Source organism: Vombatus ursinus, unplaced genomic scaffold (genome assembly GCF_900497805.2).
Source record: "Vombatus ursinus unplaced genomic scaffold, bare-nosed wombat genome assembly UNPS02004259.1, whole genome shotgun sequence".
Lineage (NCBI taxonomy): Eukaryota > Metazoa > Chordata > Mammalia > Diprotodontia > Vombatidae > Vombatus > Vombatus ursinus.
This window is the reverse complement of record NW_020944037.1, coordinates 42,483-59,422: the sequence shown is the minus strand read 5'-3', so window position 1 is coordinate 59,422 and position 16,940 is coordinate 42,483. Positions and strand designations below refer to the sequence as shown.

Here is a 16,940-nt window from a genome sequence, read left to right as displayed (position 1 = left end):
GCCAGATTTTAGTGCAGGCGGAATGGAGGAGAGGAAAAGTGGGAGGGATTTCAGGGGCTGGGGGCTCCGTGTGTCAGCACCCTCCTCCCAGGATCCCTTTGGAAGCTCCGTGATTATTGGCTTTTCACCCAGTCTCCCCCGACCCCAAATCCTGCTTAGTTAAGGGTGGTCAGGAGTGTCTAGTCTGACTGTCTCACAGAGGTCAGTGGAGACCCAGAGTGGGAACATGACTGCCCCAAAGTCACCCCAGTGGTCGGGGGCAGGGCAGCTGCGTGATACAGCGGGCCTTCCCCAGACCTCTGTTCTCTAGGACCCCCTAGTAAGGCAGAGCCCCTGAACAGGCTTGCTTTGGGTGAGAAAGGTGAACCCCAAAAGGGCTTAGCTAGTGAGGACACTGGGGAGAGAGAGGAGAGAGACAGAGGCTCAGAGAAGGAGGGAGACGGAGACCCGGAGAGAGAGGCCCCTTGGCTGGTCTGTCAGAGGGGAAGGGAGCTTTGAAAGCTCTCCGTCAGGAGCGTCCCGCTTTGGCTGCTCATTCCCTTCTCATCAAGAAAGACGCGGTGAAGGCCGTTCCCTTCCCAGCCTCAGTTTCCTCATCTGTACAATGTGGTGGTGGAGGGGAGGAATTCCAAGGTTCCTCCCGCCCTGCGACGTCGGGGCCCAAAGGTGAAGAGCCCAGACTTACGCCTCTGGGGCTTCCGTCAGGGCGCAGGAAGACCGGGCCTCTGAGGACGTGGGCCCTCAACAGGCTCTCCCCCGGTAACCCCATCTCCCTGGTACCTGCAGGTGCGGGCATTTGCCTGCTCAGATAAGTCAGCAAATTGGCAAGTTTGCTTCAGGTCATGAAGTCGATTAGGTTCATCAAAAGACGTTTAAGATGCAAGCAGGAGCAACAGTTGGCAAAGCGGGCGGCTGAAAGGTGTGTGCGCCTCCGTGACCCCCAAACCCCCTTCTCTCCTCACGGCTGAGAACACGCTGAAAGGGGCCTGGAGCCGTCTTGTCCAACCCCTTCTTTGTACCGAGGAGGAAACTGAGGCCCAGGCAGGGAAGGCTGGCCCGCAGCCCGCAGAGCACTGCCCCTGACCTTCTCTTCTTCCCACCCACTTTTCAGCAGGATGAGGGTTGGACATTCTCCTCTCCCCATCTGCTTTATATTGTGCTATACGTATTGCTTCTCACAGGAGTAAATGCAGATAACTCAGAATGAATTCCAAGCCAGCCAGTCCCTTCTAGTCTCCCAGGGGTGGTCAGCTTTCCAGTGAATCTGCCCTGTGGAGTGCAGGCCTTTATCAGGTGTGGGGCCTGCCCTCAGGGAGCTTCCATTCCACATAAATCAGCATGTCTATGCTCCGAGCACAGTGGACGTAAGTGGACATAAGGTGGTCGGGGGCCCAGGAAAGGCTCCAGGAGGAGGGCGGTGCTCGATCCCACTCTGTAATGAAGAGATGGGTTTTTGGAGGCGGAGGCAGGAGGAGAAAGCATTCCGGCCATGAGGCATGGCTGTGAGGGAGGCAGAATCGAGGCGGGTTTAGCCGCACCGGGCCCGCCGCTGTGGGCACTCTCTTTCCTTGGCCCTCGGCAGGGAGTGACGGCATGAGTGGAGCTCTCTGAGACCCCGAGGTGGGCGAGCGTCGCCGCTGGCATGTCAGTCGGACCCTCTGGCCAGCTAAGTTTTCTTTCCTCTTTTTCCCATCTGCAGGAAAACTCAGCACAGCTCCTTGGACCAGAGCTCCCCCCCACAAAGTGGGGGCCCCGCAGCCTACAATCACCCCGTGCTGGGGATGTACGACTCCAAAGACGACTTTCCTCTGAGAAAAACAGGTCAGTGTCCTGACCCGGCAGCGCGTCCTCGTCCGGGGACAGCTGAGAGCGGGGGCTCCCGCACGGGGAAGTGTCAAGGGTGGGGTTAGGGGCGTTCCCCCATGTCCAGGCTGATCCCGGAACTGCCATGAGATGCCACAGACTCACGCGGCTGCAGCCCTGGCATTTCTCCTGACCCGGCTCTGAGTGTGGCGGTCAGGGCGCTGGGGGCCGCGTGGCCCAGTGCCCTCAGACGTGCCTCCCTTGGGGCCACGCGCATGCGTGGGTGGACGTGGAACCTCCAGACCTTCAGACCTAGATCCGGACCTGGACATCCAATCCTTCCCCCATCTTACAGATGAGTAAACCGAGGCCCAGTGACTGGCCCACAATCACAGAGCTAGGCAGTAGGAGAGCCAAGCTTCGAACCCAGGTCCCCTGATCCGGTCAGACTGATGCAGGGAGTTAGAAGCAGCCTTCGAGGCCAGCCTGACTCATTTTGCAGACGTTGGCACTGACGCCCCCAGAGGTTAAGGGGCCGGCCCAAGGCCACCCAGGGAAGAAGTGGTAGTGCCAGGCACAGGGCTGGGCACCTTGGGGGGACACTTGCAACAACTGTGTATAAGCAAGGTACAGGATACATCGGGGAGAATCCACAGAGAGAAGGCGCTAAGAAGAGGGAGCTGCGTTCGGTTCTTGGTCACTCGTTCAGCCGCGTCCCTCCGAGTCTCCGTGACCCTGTCTGGGGTTTTCTTGGCAAAGATCCCGCAGTGGTCTGCCGTGTCCTTCTTCATATCATTACAAATGAGGAAACTGAGGCAAACAGGCTCACACAGCTAGTGAGGGAGACCGGCTTCGAACACGTGGCTCTGTGCACTGTGGCACCTCCTAGCTGCCTCAATAGCAGTAGTGGTAGCTGACACTTCTGTGGCACTTAACTGTGTGCCAGGCACTGTTCTAACCACTTTATCAACCCTCGGAGGTGCAGCTGTGGTCCCCTTTTACAGATGAGGAAACTGAGTTAGACAGATTCAAAATGAGTGCCCTCTCCACTGGGCCACCCAGCTGCCCACTAACCCAGAGGGGGAATTGGGAAAGTATTTCTGTAGGAGGTGGGGTTTGGGGGGAGATGAGAGAGAGGGTGCCGGGCATGGCACATGCCAGTGCACACGCCCCGAGTCAGGACGTGGAGGGTCTTGGGTGGGGAGCAGGCGGAAGAGGAGGCCAGGGTCCCCAGATCAGAGGAGTTGGGCGGGTGGGAGGGGGCCGGGCAGGGAAGGGCTTTAAAAACAGCAGAGAAGATTTTGTCTGGTTCTGGCAGTGATGGGGAGGTGCTTGGGGGGGGGGGTCAGACTTGGGCTGCAGGGACCCCAGGCCCTGGGACTTTGTTAAGGGGAGGGCTCCCTGGCCGCCTCGGAGAAGCTGAGCGTCCCCCCTCCCCAGCCCCTGTCTTCTGAAAGCCGGTCGGTCACTGCCTCTTATGTTGCTAAAAGCTCCCAAATTGGGAGGGTTCCTGTTTCCCTGGTAAGCATGAGCGCCTGGGCTTGTGAAATAGTTTTAAAAATAAAAAAGAGAAGAAGGGGGGGAGGGGCAGGGGCAAGTGGCCGGCTGTCCAGCCAGCTGCTCGGGCCCGGGCCCCTCCTCTCCCCTGGCCAGTGCAGCTTCTCTCAGAAGAAACACATGACCCAGACTTGAGTCAGCTCTCGGGAGCATTCCTGGAAAAGGCCTCCTTTGTGAGCCAGTGCCCAGGCCCCCAGCTGTGGCCAGCTCGCTCCTTCCTGTGTGGTGGCCCTCGGGCTCGTCCGGGAAGGCTCGCCCCCTGGGCCCAGCCGCCATCTTGCCCTTCCCTGCTCCCCAGTCGCTCCGACCGCCCGTTTGTGCTGCTGTGGGAGAGGAGCCTGAGTGGAGCGTGGGTGATTCAGAAAGCCACAGAGCGAACGTTTATATCATCTGCAAAGAAAGGACTGGCCCTGCCAAGGCTTGTGTAAACCCCGGTTCAAGGGGAATGTTTAAACTACTTAGAAGGCAGCCTTTTCAAGCACCCTCAAGTGTCTGAGAAGTATCTATTTACAAATAGTTGGTAGGCCAGTTCTCCGTCCTCCTTCTCCCTTCCTAGAAGCCGGTCCCCCAGGATCCTCACCAGGCAGCCCCTCGTTAACTTGGCTCTGGTTAGAGGACGCTCTCAAAAGAACATTAGGTAATATTTGTGTAGTCATTCAGCAAACATTTATTAATGGGAGTCCCAGGCCCTGCATGCAGGGAGCCTCAGCACCTTCCTGAGCTCCTAGAATCGCCCCTCCCTATCCCCGTGGGCCTTCCTCACCATGAATCTGAGTCAACATTCCCATCCAAAGTGCCCGAGTGAGTGACGTGACACCTCCTGGGGCCAAGCCCAGTACTCAGCCCCTGAGACGGCCCCTGCCTTTAGAGAGCTTCCATTCTGTTGCAAAGTGCAGCTGGATTTTCTGGTTATCGAACACCCTGGTACTTTTTAATCTAGGAGGCTTTACATTTGCCCAATGAACCCGTGAGAGAGGGGATACAGTCCCATTTGACAGATGAGTAAATGGAGGCTTAGAGATTAGGTGGCTGGGGAGGATGGTGGTGACTCGTGGCATCTAGGTGTGTCTCATTTGTGGCCTTAGTTCATCTTGACGGATTTCAGTGGCTAGGACCACCAGGGACCTTGGAGATCAGATCCTCCTTGCCCACCCGCTCATTTTATTGATGGGAAAACCAAGACCCAGAAAGACCCCTTCCCACCCTGAACTGAGACATTCAGCCAGCAGAGCTGAGACTAGACCCCTAGTTCTCCAGTGGGGATGCCAAGGCCACTGGGAGTGAGAAGCGCCAGGTTTCATGGGGTCTTTGGGATGGGAGGGGGGCTTTAGTCCTCCTCGGGTCCAAAACGCTAATGCACACGTGACTCCCCCCTCTCTCAACTCTGCTGGAATACCGCCAGTGAGGGGACCGGGAACGTGCTTTATTTGGATCAGAGCTAACTGAGAGCACCTCCTTCCTCATTGGAAACTGAAATCTTCCCCTCTGTAACCTCTTCCTGTTTGCTCCTGCCCCTTGCCTGGGCCCACCCTCCAGCCCTCCTCCCCTCCCCTCCCCATTGGTCCCCACCCTCACCCTTCTGGACACACATGCTCTACTTTGTCAGCATCCCTCATAAAACCCAAACTGAGTAATCCTGTAGGCATGCGTGGTCTGACCAGATCCGGCCAGCGGGAAATGAAACCTTCCTTGTGGATGCTGCGCTTCTGTTCTGTTACTTACAGGAACAACATTGGGGGACCGGGGTCAAGGTGATTCACAAACCTCACCATCCACTAAAACCACCAGTTCTCTTGTTTCGGGTGTTCCCGTGTCAGCTGTTGTCCTTTCACAGACCTCTACATGAACGGTTGATTTGTTTAAATTTAATTTAATTTTATTTCCAAATGAAGATTGACCTTCGCTGTGTGTCGTCCCCGGCCCCCCCACAATTGAGAAAGCAAAAATAATAACAAAACTTGTTTCTGAAGTGTGCTGTCACCTTTAGCAGGCCAGATTCCCGCCTGCCTCGGTCCCCCCTCAGACTCCATCGGCCGTGTCGGTCATCACATCTCCGGAGTCGTAGCTTGGCTGGTCATTGCACTGGCCTTTCAGGCCGTCTGTCTCTACAACATTCTGGTTCTGCTCAGCTCGCCCTGCTTCAGCACACACAGGTCCCCTCCATTTCTTTGAAATTGCTTCCTTCATTTTTTACAGCACAATGGCATTCCATCCCACTCATACACCACAACTCCCTCGTGTGTGCCCCAGTGGATGGGCGTCCCCTCTGTTCCCAATTCTTTGCCACCACAAAGAGCTGCTCAAAATAGTTTTGTCCATGTAGGTCCTCTTCCTCTTTTTTTGATCTCTGGAAGGTAAAGACCTAGTAGTGGTATAGATGGGTCAGAGGGCGGGCACCATTTAATAGCTCTGGGGGCCTTGTTCCAGATTACTTTTCAGAATGGCTGGACCAGTTCACAGCACCACTAAGTCATCAATAGACCTGTTTTCTCCAGCCCTGCCACCATTTGTCTTTTTTTTTTTTTTTCGGAAGTGTGGAAGGGGTCAACATTTCCAGTAGGAGGGTATGAGATAAGATTTCAGAGTTTTTCTAATTTGCATTTCTCTAATTAGGAGTGATTCAGAGCATTTTTTTTCCCATATGGGTACTAATAACTTAGATTTTTTCTTCTGAAAACTCCCCATTTACATCTTTTGACCATTTATCAATTGGGGAATGGCTCTCGTTCTTACAAAGTCTTATAAATTTGGATCAGTTCCCTATATGTCTTAAAAATGAGGCATTGATCAGAGTAACTCGCAGCAAAGATTTTTTTCCCCGCTTAGCTGCTTTTGGGCTGTTTATTTTTTGGGCCTAAGTGAAGGACTTTGCATTTATCCTCCATGGCAGTCTTCCATTGATGTCGATTTATTCCATTGTTTCAGTTGACTCCCATCATCATCTCAAAGGTCGTGTCCTATCCAGCAAACTGGACAGCTCTTCCGGGTGTGTGTTAACAATTAATCTTCCTCTAAGTCAATGGGTCTTGGATGCTGAAGGCCATCCAGTCCCATTCCCCCATTTTACAGAAGAGGAAACTGAGGCAAACGAAGGTGACGTGACTTGCCAGAGATCACACAGCTAGGAAGTGTCTAAGGCAAAATTTCAACTCTGATGCACTCATCAGTAGCCATCTGTAATGTACTTTTTCAGACAGAGAATGTCAAAGAATTCTCTTGGAAACCTCATCTCTCCCTTTTCTTGACTAGTCAGTGACTGTATTTTCCAAATTCTGTGCTTTCGGCTACACCCCTCTCCAGCTGCCTTCACTCGCAAAGCCTTGTTTTTCTCAAGTTTAGAATGTGTGCTAGTGTGCGCCCAGGGCTCTCCTCCCAGATGTCCCTCGCTCGCGGTCTGCTTCAGTGCCCGTCTCTGTCTGCCGTTCCTTCTTGTCCGTCAGAATTGGATTGAGAGGAGCGGCGCTCACAGCCTTGCTTGTTCTGATTTTGAATGGGAAAATGTGTGCCCAGGGCAGGAATCCATTCCGGCCTGGCCCTGTCGGTGCTGTGAGGAAATGAGGGGAGAGTTGTGTAGTGTGTATCCGAAATGCAGCCCCTGCTTCGACTTGACCGGGTGGTCTGTGGCAAGCTTCCACAATGGTATTATTCCCTTCTCTCCTTATCTGTTCTCCCCAGAGACAGACTCAACTTTGAATTTTTATGAGTTTTTATAAGTGGTGTGTGAGTGTGCGTGTGCGCGTGCGCGCGCTCATGCTTGGAAGATAACCAGCAGTTTTGATGTCGCCCACCAAATCCTCCTCTAGGGAGTCTTTCTGGGGGGCATTTTCCTACATAAAACAGGTTAATCTCCAGCTAAGTAGAAACATTAGCTATACCAAGCACTCCATTTCTGACTACTGAATGCATTGTCTCATATCTTTCAAAATCTCACCCACAAAAATTCCTTATCTTCCTCTATCTTGTGGACTTTAGAGTGGTTGTGGGGGTCCCTCAAGGAGAGGCCTCATCTCAGAACTGAGAAGGCTATCCGCCATCAGATCGCTGTCTCTTTTTTCATAAACATACTCTCATGCACAACATGCCTTTTATGTGGTTTGCTAATTATTGAAATCTGAAGGATGCAGAGAATGGGGAGGGCTGGGGAGCAGAGCTGGGCCCATCCCCAAATCTGGTTCACAGGCCCAGCATCCACTTCTTCAAGAATGAGCAAGGCAGGCCCAAGATTGCTGACTTCTCTGGTGCCATTTTGAGCCCTGCCCTTTCCCCATCCTTTCACAAGGTTTGGTCACTGATCAGTAGCATACAGGGTTAATCTGTGAAGTTAGCACAGATCTTCAGTGACTGGCTGGACCTTGTCTCTGGGGCGACCTAAAGAGCCCCCTGGCCCTGACACTCACTGCCATCCTTCCCTCCCAGCTCCTTGTCCACCTGGATCCCACAGCTGTCCCTGAGCTTTGCGGCTGGTTAACTCAGCCTTGATCTGTGGCTTGGAGGGCAGGGCCCCTGGCCTGACCTCTGCTTGATCAGCGAGTGGCTTTCCTTCCAATATATTTCCATGCCTCCCAATTTGGAGAGTATTGTGGGCCCTCCCCCGTGTCTCCTCCCAGTCCCCCAGGGAGGCTGAAAGCACACAGAATAGGCCCTCTTGGTGAGGGTCAGGAAGGGAGGCTTGGGGTGGGGGAGGCCTCAGACCCCCGGCCTCTGGCTCACGGTCCCATTTTGTTGCCGTGGCTATAGACGGAGCCCAGATTCTCCTTCTCATCTTTGGAGGGTGAAGGGTGATGAGCATGTACAGGGGTGGGGTGAGTGGGGTCAGGGAGGGAGGGAAGACAAAGACAAACCCATGTGTTTGGCCAAAGCAGGGGCCAGCCTGGGGCCTTCCCGTCCCGGTCTGCAGGGGGGCAAGTCTCCAGCGATAGAGAGGGGAAATCCAGCCGAGCCTGCGCTCCTCCTTCCACCTCTGGGGCCTTGGATGCTGGGCCGGGGATGCAGGAAGGCCGAGCTTTCCCGACAAACCCATCACCTCTCCTGCCCGCGAGCTCAGGTCGTCTGATTTTGTTTTGCCCGGGATGATGGTGTTTTTCCGACATGTCTCATTGCCGTCAGTGAATCACCGGGTGTTTACTGAGTACCCATGATGCACCAGGCACTGAGCTCAGTGTCGGGACACAGTCAGTGAGTGACTGTCCCCTTCACAAGGATTCCCAAGGGGAAGCTACCGAGGACCTCGCAAGGCCCTGCGGACTCACTCCTCTGCATCTTGGAGGCCAGCAGAGCCGCTAACAGCCACACGTGACTAGCCCACAGCCAGCAGCTCAGAGGCAGGACTCGAACCCAGGCCCTTCTTGCTATGAGGCAGTTGGTGGGGGGAGGGTCAGGAAACTCTTCATGCAGAAGGTGGGGGCCGGGGCTGCCTTTTGAAGAGAACATCCCAGGCTGCCCCCGCACCCTAAGAATTGCTGCCTTCTCTTGCCATAGGCAAGTCACAGTGTCTCTGGGCCTCAGTTTCCCCATCTGAAAAGGGACTGCCTGGTCTCAGGGCTCCCTTTGAACTCTCAGTCCTATGATCCTTCTTTAGAAAACATCAAATGCCTGGCGTTTGCTCCAGCTCCCACTGCCAGCATGACTCTGGTTCCTAGGACTGAATCACTGTTTGTCACATTTAAGTGAATCAGAAGGCTTTGAAGGGTCCGGTGTGGTGATAATATAGTGGAGCCCCTTTGTGTCACCGATCCAGAAATGGGAGTCCCCGGGATCTGTCCAAGGTCCCATGGGGCAGAGCCTGGGTTGCAGGGGGGGCTCCTGACCGCCAGGCCCAAGCTCTTGCTGTGACGAGTTCACGCGGCTGCAGGGAGCATCGCGTCCTCCACCACGACCGTGACTCCTTGTCAGATGGAGCCGCCCACGCTCTGCGTTTTCCTCTCGGTTTGGTCTTTCCAGCCAGTGACAGCTCCAGCAAGTGTTCCTGTCAAATTATGGTTCCCCACGTCCTTGTAAAAGCGTGTGAAATAGAATTTCAGAATGTCGCCATGCTTCCCCGGTCTCCCCTGGATTCTGTGTTTGACCAGCCTGTGCCCTGGTAACTGATCGAGAGCCCCAGTTGCTTAGGGAAGCCATGGGACCTGGGAGGCTCATCCGGAGGATGGTTTTATGGCAAGCATGGCCTTCAGAAGGCAGAGCAGGCCGGCGTGCCGATGGAAGGGAAAGGGGCTCCCTGCATTTCTTGGTCAGTGACATTGGGATCCAGAGGAGCTGAGCCCCCACGTTTCATCTCTTTCCCAAGATGCACGTGAATGTGGCAGTGCAGATGCTGGTGACCAGGGGCGAAAGGGGAGTCGTGAAGTTTGGAGGTGAGGTGGGGAACATGAAATAGTCCTGAAATGTAGAAAATCGTAGGGAGAGACTCGAGGCAGGGCGACCAGGTGGGAGGTGATAAAGACCTCGCCTTGAGTGATGGTTGTGGGAGTAGGGAGAAGGGGAGATAAGAGAGAGGACTGGATAAGTGAGGTGAGTGTGGACACTGAGGTTTCAGGCCTGGGTCACTGGGAAGATGGTGGTGCCCTCAGAAGCGGTGAGAAGCTAGTGAGAAGGAAGGGTTTGGGAAGAAAGTTGGGGAAATGAGTGCCATGTGCAAGGGTCCAAAGACGACCCCTCCCCTCAGGGAAATGAAGTCTGACCTTTGGGTAAACCCTTAGAAGAGAGAGGGCACTATGAGATCATTCAGGTTGGGGAAGGAGGCCCCAAATCCCAGGACACTTCTCTTGGGTAGATCCTTGCCAAGGCTTGTGGAGTTGAATGGGCAGCCCCCTCCCCCACACCCTGGTGCTCCTCAGATCCCTCCCTGACACATAGTAGGCACTCCCTAAACTGGTGGAATTCAGTCGGATTCCTCGTCTGACCTGCTGTCCTGCCATTTTCATCCAAAGAGACTGAGGGCTTTCTCCATCCCGAGGTAACCATTGACTGTTAACATCTAGCTCCCAGGGTCCTCACCAGAGGCGTTGACTCCATGGTCCCCCTGCCTTGAGGCCCTCCGATCTCCAGCCACCAGTCTCCGTGTCTGTAAAATGAAGGTTCTGAGGTAGCCGACAGCCCTAGATAGCCTTAGGATCCTGAGTCGTTGTGTGAGTGGGTCAGTCAATGAATCATGACACAATTATTTTTAAGTGCTTGCTCTGCACCAGGCTCGGTGTTGGAGGCATCATCTGCCCAGGCCTCCCAGATCACAGCGTTGTTATGGGGTTCCGGCTTCCGTGGTGGCTGGGATTGCAAGGCCTTGAGCTGGTGAAGACAAAGCAGCCTCCTGTCTGAGAAAGAACAGTTAGGGTCCGAGGGCCCGGCTCCCAGCGCAGGCTCTGCCCCGGATTCACTTTAAGCTCAGTCGCCATCTCTAGACCTTCCACAGCATCATGAGGGCCTTGCTCAAGATGACCCCCGGCTTCCCTACCAACTTGGAACCCTCCCAGTGTGGATTCTAGACTTTTTGATTGAGGCAGCAGTCCATCTCATCCAGCCCCTGGGCACCTGGGGGGATTGTGGGAGCTCTGCTTATTTGGAGAGCCCCAAGAATTCCGCTGTTATGTCAAATCCTGGAGGAGGATGGCCTCTCGGGCTGGGCGATCTTCCCTGAAGCAGGCGTGATGGAGAAGGTGGCACAGGAAACTGCCCCGTCCCCCACTTTGGTCCAGGCTTCGTTGCCCCAAAGTCTTAAGCCAAGAAGGGGGCTTGGGGCTCTTCAGCTAATACTGCCTTGATAGCAAAGACAACCAGAAATCAGGTCCAGGAGCCGGGGAGACCAGAGAAAGACACCGTCCACCTGGCTCCCACCTACTAAGGAAAGCCATCAATGACAGCATTTATTGAGTGTTTCTAGGTTAGTGCAGTGGGGTGTGGGGCGTGTGCGTGGGTGCGTGCGTGCATGCGTGCGTGTGTGTGTATGTCTGTGTCTGTCTCTGTGTCTCTGTTTCTCTGTGTGTGTGCAAGTCATCTTGTATAAGTCTGATAACAGTGGATCTTATCACCTTCCTGCCCATGCTATAAATAATAGCATAAAATGGGGGTGAAATACACCCCCATTTTACAGATGAGGAAAATAAAGCTGAGAAAGTGTCAAGAGGCTTGTGTAGGGTTACACAGCTAGTGTGTGTCTTCCTGTCCCCTAGGCCTGTGGTTTCTCCATTTAGCCCCTGATTACCTTCAAAATGAAATCACACCTGTCCTCAAGGGGGGACACAGAAAAGTGAAGAGAGAAAGTGATAAGCAGAGAACCCTTGTTGTGACCGGCAGCCCTGGGCACACGAAGACAGGCCCAGGGACTGCCCTCCAGGAGCTCACGATCTAATGGGGGACCACGCGGAAATAACTCAGTGCAGAGAGAGTAGACGGAAGGTCCTTTCAGAGGGGAAGGCACATAAAATGAACACCGCAGGCCAGGAGGACAGCCAGGCCCGGATGACAGCCAGGCTCAGAGGACAGCCATCCCAAAGCCACGGAGCTGAGAATGGGAGCGCTGTGGCCAAGTAACTCCAATGCAGCTGGGCAGGAATTGGGAGCATCTGACAGAGGGCAGAGCTGGAGAGGCCTGGACGTGCGGGGTCTGAACTGTCTGTTCTACCCAAACCCAGCTTGGGAGGCTGGGGGGTGGGGGAGAGGGCTCTGTCCTCCCAAGCTGCCCTGGGCATGTCCAGTTCCTAATGACACGAGCCCATTATTTTCTCTGCCTCAAGGAGCTAGGTTGGCCTTTTGTACTCAGCAGAGGCTCCAGTGTATGCACCATGCTGCCCCCCATCCTCCCCTGCCTCTCTCATCTCTGCTTTAGGGCGGAGCTCCAAGGTCAGTCACTGCAGGAATTGCCCGGAGGGGAAAGGCAGAAGTGAGGCTGTCCCCCCTTGTCCTCAAGGGCTCAAATTTCTACCAGTGGAGTAGAGAGTGCAACAACACGGTGCAAATGACTAAAGACAAAACGTTCAAGGCCTTTCAAGAGGAAAAGGAGGTGGGCGGGGAGGTTTCAAAAGGCATCTGCTAGTGAGTCAGTCATCGAGAATCAGTTGTATGCTAGGCACCATGCTCGGCCCTGGGGATACAAAGACAAAACCTCGATCCCTGCTCTCGAGGTGCCGCCTCCCCCCACCCCCGTCCAATGAGGAAGACCACTTTTCCATAACTGTACCTGACAGATGCACGTGGGAATGACAGGTGGTCACGGCAGGGGCGGTATCTGCCAGAAGGTGAGATTGAAGCCTGAAGGGGCTGGGAGGCAGAGGAGGAAGGGAACCCTTGAGCCGCGAGTAGAAGGAGACTAGGGATTCGGCCAAGGGGGCCGTGAGACCGGGCAACCACCCGTGCTGAGGCATGGGGAGGATGGGATTGCTATAGCAGGGGACCCGCTGGTTGACTTGCCACGAAGGGGAGTCATATGACAGATTGGAAAGGGAGCCAGGTTGGCGAGGGTCCTCGATGCCAGGCTGAAGATTTGTACTTCATCTTAAGGGCAGTGGGGAGTCACTGAACGTCTTCGGGAGAGGGTGGTGGCTTCCAGGTCAAGGAAGGTGAGCCCCAGCCCCTTTCCCAAGGGACGCTGTGCACTTGAGGTATTGGGCGTGGAGGGGCTGCCTGAAGGATGAGTGGAACCTGGGGTCACAGGTCACAGGGCCGGCGTCTTCTCCAGCGTGACCTGGATCTCTAGAATTCACTGACTCGGTCTCTTACCAGTCATCTGTGGCCACGCCACTTATACTAGTCCCCACTAGTATTCATTAATTCATTAGTGATTGAGCACACGCTCTATTTCAGTGGAGATAGGATGAAGCTTCCAAGAGGAACCCATCAGCTGAAGGGACTGCCGAGGTACAGACGCCCTCCACCAACACAGATTGGCCACAGTCGATAACCAATAGTCTTGGAGAGTTTCCTGGGGCCGCACAACGGTCAGGACCCTTTCCTGGCATAGCACAGCCAGCACGTGTCTGGGGGGCCATCTCTCTGTCCGCTGTCCTTCCCAGTCCCCGTCACTCAATCAGTAAGATGAGCCACTGTCCCATCTGACCCCTCTTGGCTCTTCTAGATCAACCCACCTTCCCAGAAAGCCTTTGTGTGGCTCTGTGTCTCTACCCCATCCCCATGGAAATTCTAGATGGGGGGGAGGGGCAAGAATGCAGACCCTTCTGGACTGAGAAGTTCCTTAGCAGAGACCCTCAGGCTGACGCGTTTTTCCGAGAGCTGCTGGTAAAGCCCCTTGTGACTCCGATTCTGGGATGAAAAGCAGTGGTGGCAGAACATGGGGCGGCGCTGAGAAACAGAAATCGAAAGGGTCTGCCTGACTGCGGGCTGGGCGATTGAGGCCTTGGCTGCTAGGCGCAGACGCAGGCGCAGTTGGGTGTGCCTGGGCTGGTCCAGGGTTCCTCCTGACGCAGGAGGGAAAGTTCAGCTCCCCCACCCTCCCAGGGGAGACCAGCCCCTGTTGTCCAGATTCTGTCCCAGCAAAAAGGACACGAATGATGATCAATGTACCGACAGATATTCCTATGGCACTCAACTCATCATGACCCAAGGTGGTAGAGACCCTTGTGCCCATTTTACAGATGACAAAACTGGGGCTGAGGGAAATTAAGAGACTTGCCTAGAATCACACAACGATTAGGCGTCTGAGTCAAGATCCAAACTCTTCCTGACTCCAAGTCACAGACACGGCGACCCTCTTACCTGCAGACCCCTGGAAGCACACGGATGCGCCATGTCTGCCCGGAGGTAGAAGTGACCACATGAGTGTTTGACTCACCATGTCCCCAGGCGAGCCAGCCACCTTTGAAAGGGATGTTCTGGTCCTGCAGAGCTCATTCCCCGCCCCCAGCGTCCTCATGCCAGGGCCGACCCTGGGCCCTTGCTTGGGTGGCTCTCAGAGAGGTAGAGCAAGCATCCTCTGAGGCGAGTGCCCTTCTTATTTTGCTGATGCCCTGGAAGAGCCCCAAGAGCTGAGAAGGTCCCTGAGTGGTGTCCCCGAGGTGGGGGGACCTCTCCACACCTTCGGGCGCGGTGAACATCGGGCAGGAGCCTCCACTGTGCCAGGCGCTGTGCTGGCTTCCGTGACCCCTCTCCTTCCCTCAGAGCTCATCCTAAACATGGGCTGCCCCCTGGGTCCTGGTAACCTGAAAGCGCTCTCAGCAGGTTGGAGGTGGGAGAAGTGCTTTCTGCTGAAAGGATTAGCTTCCTGAAGGCCGCAGCAGCTGCCGAGCTGAGTGTTCAGAGGAGGGAGTGAGAAGTATGTTCCAGGCACAGACAGACGCGTGGAGGGGGGAGATGACGTCTCTTGGAGAATGGCTAGTCGTCTGGTTTGCCTAGGCCATTAATTTAGAGCAAGAAGAAGTCTTTTACATAATCTAATCTAACCCAGTGTTTTTTCAAATAAGAAAACTGAGGCCCAGAGGAGTGAAATGACCTTACCCCTGGTCAAATAACCCCTAAGTAGGATTCTGCTGTCGGTCAGTTGTTTCAGTAACGTCCGACTCTTTGGGACCCCATTTTCTTGGCAAAGATACAGGAGTGGTTTGCCGTTTCCTTCTCCAGATCATTTTACAGATGAGGAAACTGAGTTTAATGGAGTTTAAAAGGGTTAAATGACTTGCCCAGGGTCACACAGCTAGTAAGTGTCTGAGGCCAGATTTGACCTCAGGTCTTCATGACTCTAGGCTTGGCACTGTGTCGACCGTGCCAGCTAGCTGTCCTAGAATGACCAGTAAAATGACCAGGGTTCAATCCTAGGTCCTTTGACTCCAAACGCGTGCCTTTTCCGTGGTGCCGTGCTCCATGCACATGGCTTGTGGGACCTTCACTGGAGAGTGAGAGGGACCTAGAGTCTACTCTGGCCACCTCTCATGTTACACATAAGAAAACAGAGGCCCAAAGTCACACGGGCAGCGAGGTGCTGAACCAGGGCTCCAAATCAGGTCTTCTGGGGACCATGCACTGTTTTGTTTTGGTTTTTAAATTGACATTTAGAATCTAACTCCCTGGATGTTGAGAGGATACCGTGGCTGAGAAAACGTGAGGAGACCCTAGTTGTGAGTGCTTGGTAAGCAAGAGTAGCATGTGAGATTGAATTGGCAAGGCCTCTCTGAGAAAGCCCAGGAAGGCTGGGCCTCAAACTCCCCCTTCCTCTGTGTAGAGCCCTCCCTCGTGGGCCCTGCAGCCACACCCAGCATTAGGCAGCTCTTAGGCTCTTGTTTCAGTCCATTTGGTAAAGTGTGACAGCAGCATTATTGTGTGATGGTCCCTTCACACACACACACGCATGCACGCACGCACACACACACACACACACACAGCCCGCTGTGCTCACCAAACTGCTGCCAAAGACATCAGATCGTTTCTGTTTGTTATTCTTGGCTGATGGCTTGCACTGATAATGCTCGATACCACATCCCGAGTGAATGCTTTCGTTCACACTCCAGGGGAATGCATCCGTGTTAAGCTAATATTTATCCAATGTATATCTTTTTAAAAAAATAATACTGCAAATGAGACGCTATTGAACCGCTCTGTGTTTTTCTGGCCGTAACGACATCTCCTTTCTGTGCAGCATCTGAACCCAATCTGAAATTACGATCCAGGCTAAAGCAGAAAGTGGCCGAGAGACGGAGCAGCCCCCTCTTGCGCAGGAAAGATGGCCCAGTGGTGACTGCTCTTAAAAAACGTCCATTGGATGTCACAGGTACGTTAGAGGAGTGCGTCTCTCATACCACACTGCTTGTCACCCCGAGGAAGGCTTCCTGGCAGAAAGTAACTCTTTCCCGTTTTGTGTTTTCTTCACCTTAGCCACACTTCTCTTAGTAGGATTTTGGTACATGGCTTTGACCATGTAAAGTGAAGGTGGGAAGAGACAGAATGGGGATGACCTGAGCTCTAGCCCCACCTACTCCCCCAAAGGTTGGGTGGCCTCCCAGTGCTGGGACCGAGCTGCCTTGAGAGACAGAGGTTCAGATCTCTAGGTTCCCTAGAACCAGGAAGTCACAGGTATGGCGCACAGTGAAATCAAAGTAAACGAAAGGCTGGACTGGATTTCCTTGTCAGAGGACCTCCTGTGGACAGCCAGACATGGCAGGAGCCTGGGACAGATCCTTTGGGGGCCCCGGGCAGCTTTCTGGGACCGAGGAGTAGTTAACCTGTCTGCCGGTGTCTGACTCTTCAGCCCTAGGCACAGAAACGGCTTGGGCAGGGAGCTGACCCGGGGCTGGTCCTGGCCCGTGACATGAGGGCCTTTGCCAGGGATGTGTGGCTTGAGCGCCATCTAGAGGCCTCGAGGCATAAGCACAGGGAAACTGAGCCCAAGGTGCCTGGCCTTCTCTTGTCCAGAAGGGAGCACGGGGATGGGACAGCATGGGGACCAGAAAGCTTGGCTGAAGAAGAGTGCTGGCTTCCAGGGGCAGGAACAAAGGCGGGGAAGCGGAGTGTGCACCCCCAAACCAGCAGGACCCTCCCAGGCTTTCTGTTGTCTCAGTGACGGCGGTGGCTGGCTTGAGGATGGTGTTGCAAGGGCAGTCCGCGGCCTCGGACAGGTCGGGAGGGCAGCGCGTGGGTGCTCCATG

The 16,940-nt window shown here is 54.5% G+C and overlaps 1 protein-coding gene across 1 annotated transcript in view; it reads left to right on the top strand.

Moving 5' to 3' along the window:
• The window catches only part of LOC114054146 (histone deacetylase 4), a 253,940-nt gene that overhangs the window by 195,965 nt on the left and 41,035 nt on the right, over nt 1–16,940 (top strand). The window contains exons 7-8 of the mRNA XM_027877293.1: nt 1,700–1,821; nt 15,935–16,066. Of these exons, the coding sequence (XP_027733094.1) occupies nt 1,700–1,821; nt 15,935–16,066 (254 nt within the window). The remainder of the gene's footprint in view (nt 1–1,699; nt 1,822–15,934; nt 16,067–16,940) is intronic.